At 41.4% G+C, this 4,662-nt stretch overlaps 1 protein-coding gene across 1 annotated transcript in view; it reads left to right on the forward strand.

Annotated features, from left to right (window-relative positions):
• SNX18 (sorting nexin 18) overlaps positions 1 to 3,950 on the forward strand; it is a gene marked incomplete at its 5' end in the record, with an annotated part of 19,203 nt that extends 15,253 nt beyond the window's left edge. The window contains one exon of the mRNA XM_009648271.1: positions 3,697 to 3,950. Within this exon, the coding sequence (XP_009646566.1) occupies positions 3,697 to 3,950 (254 nt within the window). The remainder of the gene's footprint in view (positions 1 to 3,696) is intronic.
• Between the last annotated feature and the right edge of the window lie 712 nt (positions 3,951 to 4,662).

The following is a 4,662-nucleotide window of genomic DNA, read 5'->3' on the forward strand; positions in this document are numbered from 1 at the left end:
GCAGGAGGTTTCCTTGAGCTAATATGTATTAGGAGGTGGCTCCTTCTGTTTCTTTTCCCTAAAATGCCTGTTAGCCTTTTCTAGGGCTGCCATAATTCTGCTTTTGTTTTTTAAATACATCTTGGTTTTTTTGGATTGTCCAAACCAATACTAGATGTTCACATTGTGAAATTCAGAAACCTGTTTCTGCAGGTGTACTTAGGCCAGAGGCAGTTTGCTCAGCCTCAGCAGCCTGCAAGGGTAGCAAGACCCTTGTTTTCAAGCAGGGATGCACACAAGGGGCTGCTCTCTGGTCCCCAATTCCCTCACCCTGTCCTCCTGCCCCATTCACCCTTAGAAACCTGCATGGATCATTGCACCCTCACCATCAATGAATCTCTGCTACGGCTCAGCGTTTTCCTTGTGTAGATTCAAATACAAGAGCTGTAGACTATGGAGAAGGGTTAGGAGAAAACCTGGGCTGAAGTGTGTTATATTATTGCTAGTAAAGCTGCTTGCAAGGCCATGCAAACTAACAACACTTTTTTCTAAGATTTACTATACTAAGTCTTGTAAACTTGAGTAGATGCTGAACAAATTTAAAATTACCTGTTAGAACAAATGTTCGTTTGCTTCTTAAAATAAAGAACGCGGGCTTTACTTCTGTATGTTTCGGGAAGGTTCTTTGGTTGTCCTAAAATAATCTAAAATTTTCCCTCTGTTAAGTTATTTTAAGATTGTTTCACTAATAATTAAACACTTAATTCAGAGGCACTCCAAAAAACCAAGCAAGTTTGTACTTAAGCATATGTATGAGCTATTGTCATACACTGCTGACCTCTGGTTGTAGTCTGCCTAGGTTTTAAAGGAAATTCTGCTGTAGAACCAGTATGAATCCATATGCATTAAGAGAGTAGTACTAATGGCTGCAAGTTTTCCTCTCTGATTCCCTTCCCTAATTATAATTTTCTTTTTTAATGGTTTTAATGGCAAAAACCACATAATGCATACTATGTCTAATCTAGAGGGGCTTAGTGTTTGGTAATACATGGTTTTTACTGATGTAAAATAATTTGAAGATTATGCATGCTCCAGAACCTAGTTATGCTTTCAGTTGCTGATGCTGTGAATTTCAGTATTTTTCTTCCAGTTTGGTCATTCTAGAAATAACATCCAAAGCTGTTTCCCACATCACAACTGAAGAGTTGTCATGTTTACTTAACCAGCTCCATCTGGCTTCCAGTAAGTCCCAAATTTCAGTTTTTCACAGCCGTGCATGAATTCCTGCCATGCCCACAGAACACAGAGAAAATTTCTGCTAGGCCTAGTTTTGTTTGTTGAAAGAAGCGTCTTTTTTGCAGAAGAGGGGATTAAATATTTTTCAGATCATGCCCTACCTAGCAGATTCCTCACTTCTTAGAGGAGAAAATGCAGATCTTCTGGCACGGTCCCACTGCTGTCACCACTGCATGTGGAAAAGGTTTTTCGGTGGTGTATTTTTTGGGCCAGGCTGGAGATGATGAGGTCAATCAGCTGTTGCAGCTGGTGCCAAGCTTTTAGCTGCCATGCTGGTGGACGGTGGGGGCCAGGAAGGTGTGGAGCCAGGCCCTGCCACCGTCTCGCAGCCCCTGGGGAGAGCTGATGCCCATGGCCTCCGGGCAGATTCTTGGGCACACAGGGTTCAGAGCATGGCCTCTGCCGCTCAAATACCAGCGTCCTCGGCCACACAGCCTGCGGTCTGTGCTTGCCTTGTTAATAATCTCCCTGCCACAGTTTAGAGAAGAAGAGTAAAATCTTTCGTGTGGTGTCCTGCAAGTGTGTCACACCGGAGGGGAACTTCTTATCCTCGCCACTGAGAGCTCGTACCAGGGCTGCAAGACAGGAGATGCCACGTACAGCACAGCCTAAATGCAAGTTAAGCAGAAAAAAACGATTTCAAGAGTAGAGAAGTACTGATAACAGAGGAAGTATTTTCCAAGTGTTTGTAATTAAAAACACCCCCCACAACAGTTAACAAGTTGTTGTTAGAAGTTGAATGGAGAAAAGTCACGCGTGCTTCTCCGATTTTAGGAATTCCAGATTTTATTTATCATGCGAGACACAGCCCCCATATAATTTCAAAAATGCAACAAACTCTTTTCCCCCAAGTCTGCCAAATCATCTGATATTTTTAACTTGCTTCTAGTAAGAGCATACCTTGGCCCTCCATTCTACCTGACTGCCTGGCGAGGGGTTGGAGAGGGGCAGGGGATGAGCCGCAGCAGGCAGGGGAATGTGAGGAGCGCCTGAGCGAAATGCAGCGAGCAGCAGCCGTGCTCCCCGGTTGCCTCCCAACCCCTGTGCGTGCAGCGGACCCAGGCACCTCCGTGTGCAAGGTCGTGCTCCAGATCCGAATTGCAGAGATGTGTCAGGGCACTGGCAGCGGGGGGAGGCACATTAGAAAAGGCGTGTTAGACAGGCCCAGGAAGGAAAGGATAGCAGATAGTATTACTGCTGATGAACTGTGTTTTTACTGTTTAATGGTATTTACTACATGTGTGGATTCAGGCTGACAAGAAGACAAACCTGCTCCCCCAGCAGGTAGAGGATGTTGTGCCCCTGGAATATATAGGTGGAGAGGTTTCTCTGTTAGCTTGCTGGTTGGCCTCACTGCAGAAAAGCGTTTCTTCAAGGCGATGTAAAGGGAGTTCTGCCAGTGAACTTCAGTCATGTGTACAGTAGGAAGTGTAATCTGAAAGGAAAGGGAGTTAAGACATTACAAACTGTTGAAGGAACAAGGAATTTAAGCATGGTCATAAAGGGTGTGAAAAATGTCCTATCACATCTTGTGAGAAGATAAAAGCTGTATTGGGCTGATTGGTTTTAGTTATTTAAGTAAACTATCTATGTAACATTTAAGGCAAAGAAGTTACTTTATGGAAAGTTGAGTCCAAGAAAATGAATGGTTTGGTACTCTGTCATTATATGAGTCTGCTTTGGGTGGGTCTGTTTTGGGTGATACTGGTTTGATATTTTGGTTTTGGGTGATATTTTGGTTTTGTAGGATGTGTGTGCTGTAATTAGCTATTTGGAGAAGGAGGACTGTCGATTCTTTTGCTCTGTTTTTCTTCTAGCTCTTAGAAGACTGTGTTAGGTCTACCTGCACGTCTGCAACTTTGAAATAAACTTTTAGATTCTCTAGTACTCGGTAATTGATTTGGGGGTATCTGTAGTGTAAAAGCAGAATGGTGTTTTGGCAAGGTTTTGTGTATTCAGATCTCCTTTTGACATTTCACAAAGATTGGGAAAAGTGATGTTTCACAAAGTCCAGTTTCTTAATTAGGTTATTTTTCATGTGTTTATGTAGGCTTAAATTGATCTGAATAGTTTTCTAGTGCTTTCATTTTTTTCCCACTGCTGTTACATTTATCATTTATTCTCTGAAGGACACCACCTGATTTTTAAGATTGTGAAATAGGCATGTTTTACTAACTTTTGTGAGCTAGAGCCTTTAAAAAATGTTTTTTTTAAAAACAAGATTCATTGCTCTGTGATTTTTTTTAACATGAAAAAGCTTTTATTTTATTCCTTTTCATTCATGTATGTATATGCATGCATATAAATAAATTTAGAATGAGCCTTACACAAATGCTTGTTGTTACTAAATCACTTGTTAAAGTACAAGTCGAGTCTACATTGTCCTCACAGTTCAACTATTTTGTTTTGTTCTTTACACAGGAGCCCTTACCAAAGTAAAGGAGAGTAAGCGGCACGTGGAAGAGGGGAAGATGGAGCTCCAAAAAGCCGAGGGGATTCAAGAACGCTGTAACATTATTTCTTTTGCGACCCTAGCAGAAATTAATCATTTCCACAAAATTCGTGTGAGGGACTTTAAATCACAGATGCAGCATTTCTTGCAACAGCAAATACTCTTTTTTCAAAAAGTGACACAAAAGCTAGAAGAAGCTCTTCACAAGTATGACAGTGTTTAATCTCTGAACTTTGATCTGTGGACTTCCCTCAGCATGAACGTGACCCAGGCAGCAGAGCAAATGCTGCTGAAGAGCTGTTGCCAGTGGTAGACGGTGGTACAAGGATGGTTTTGTGTTCACCTGGAACCCTGGTTTAATCTCCGATTATGTAGAAAGGAAACAGTTATAGGGCTATGTAGTAGAAACAGTACCACGCATTGTAACTAAGTTATACTGTGTATGCCTACACTACCATTGTAACTTTTTTGACATAATGAGTATACTATTTGCCTTATTGCTTTTTGAAATATGGTATTTTAGTGCATACTTTGTAGACCTCAAAACCCATTGGGTCTTTAAGGAAGTTGGTGAGATAAAAGCCTGCTTCAGATGCCTTTTTACTTTCCTAGATTTGGATTTCCTAAATTCAAACGATTCTCTGTTTACAGACTCCTACTAGAGCAGCTATGTGATTCTGTGCCTTTAGACTCTATTTTTCCTTTTCTAGTAAGTCACATTTTTATGATCGAATGAATGAAGGGTTGATGCCTATGACAGGAACTGAGTATGAAACCTCACATTGACTGGAAAAAAATCATCTGCCATCCAGTTTGCACAGCAAGTACTGTCTTACGACAACTGTTGGCTCAAAAAGGAGGACTTAAATCTATTCACACTTTCCCTGAAAATGGAGACTACTTGTTAGCTGTACTAGGATGTTAAGCACATATAC

Source organism: Egretta garzetta, unplaced genomic scaffold (assembly GCF_000687185.1).
Source record: "Egretta garzetta isolate BGI_Z169 unplaced genomic scaffold, ASM68718v1 scaffold471, whole genome shotgun sequence".
NCBI classification, from domain to species: Eukaryota; Metazoa; Chordata; class Aves; order Pelecaniformes; family Ardeidae; genus Egretta; species Egretta garzetta.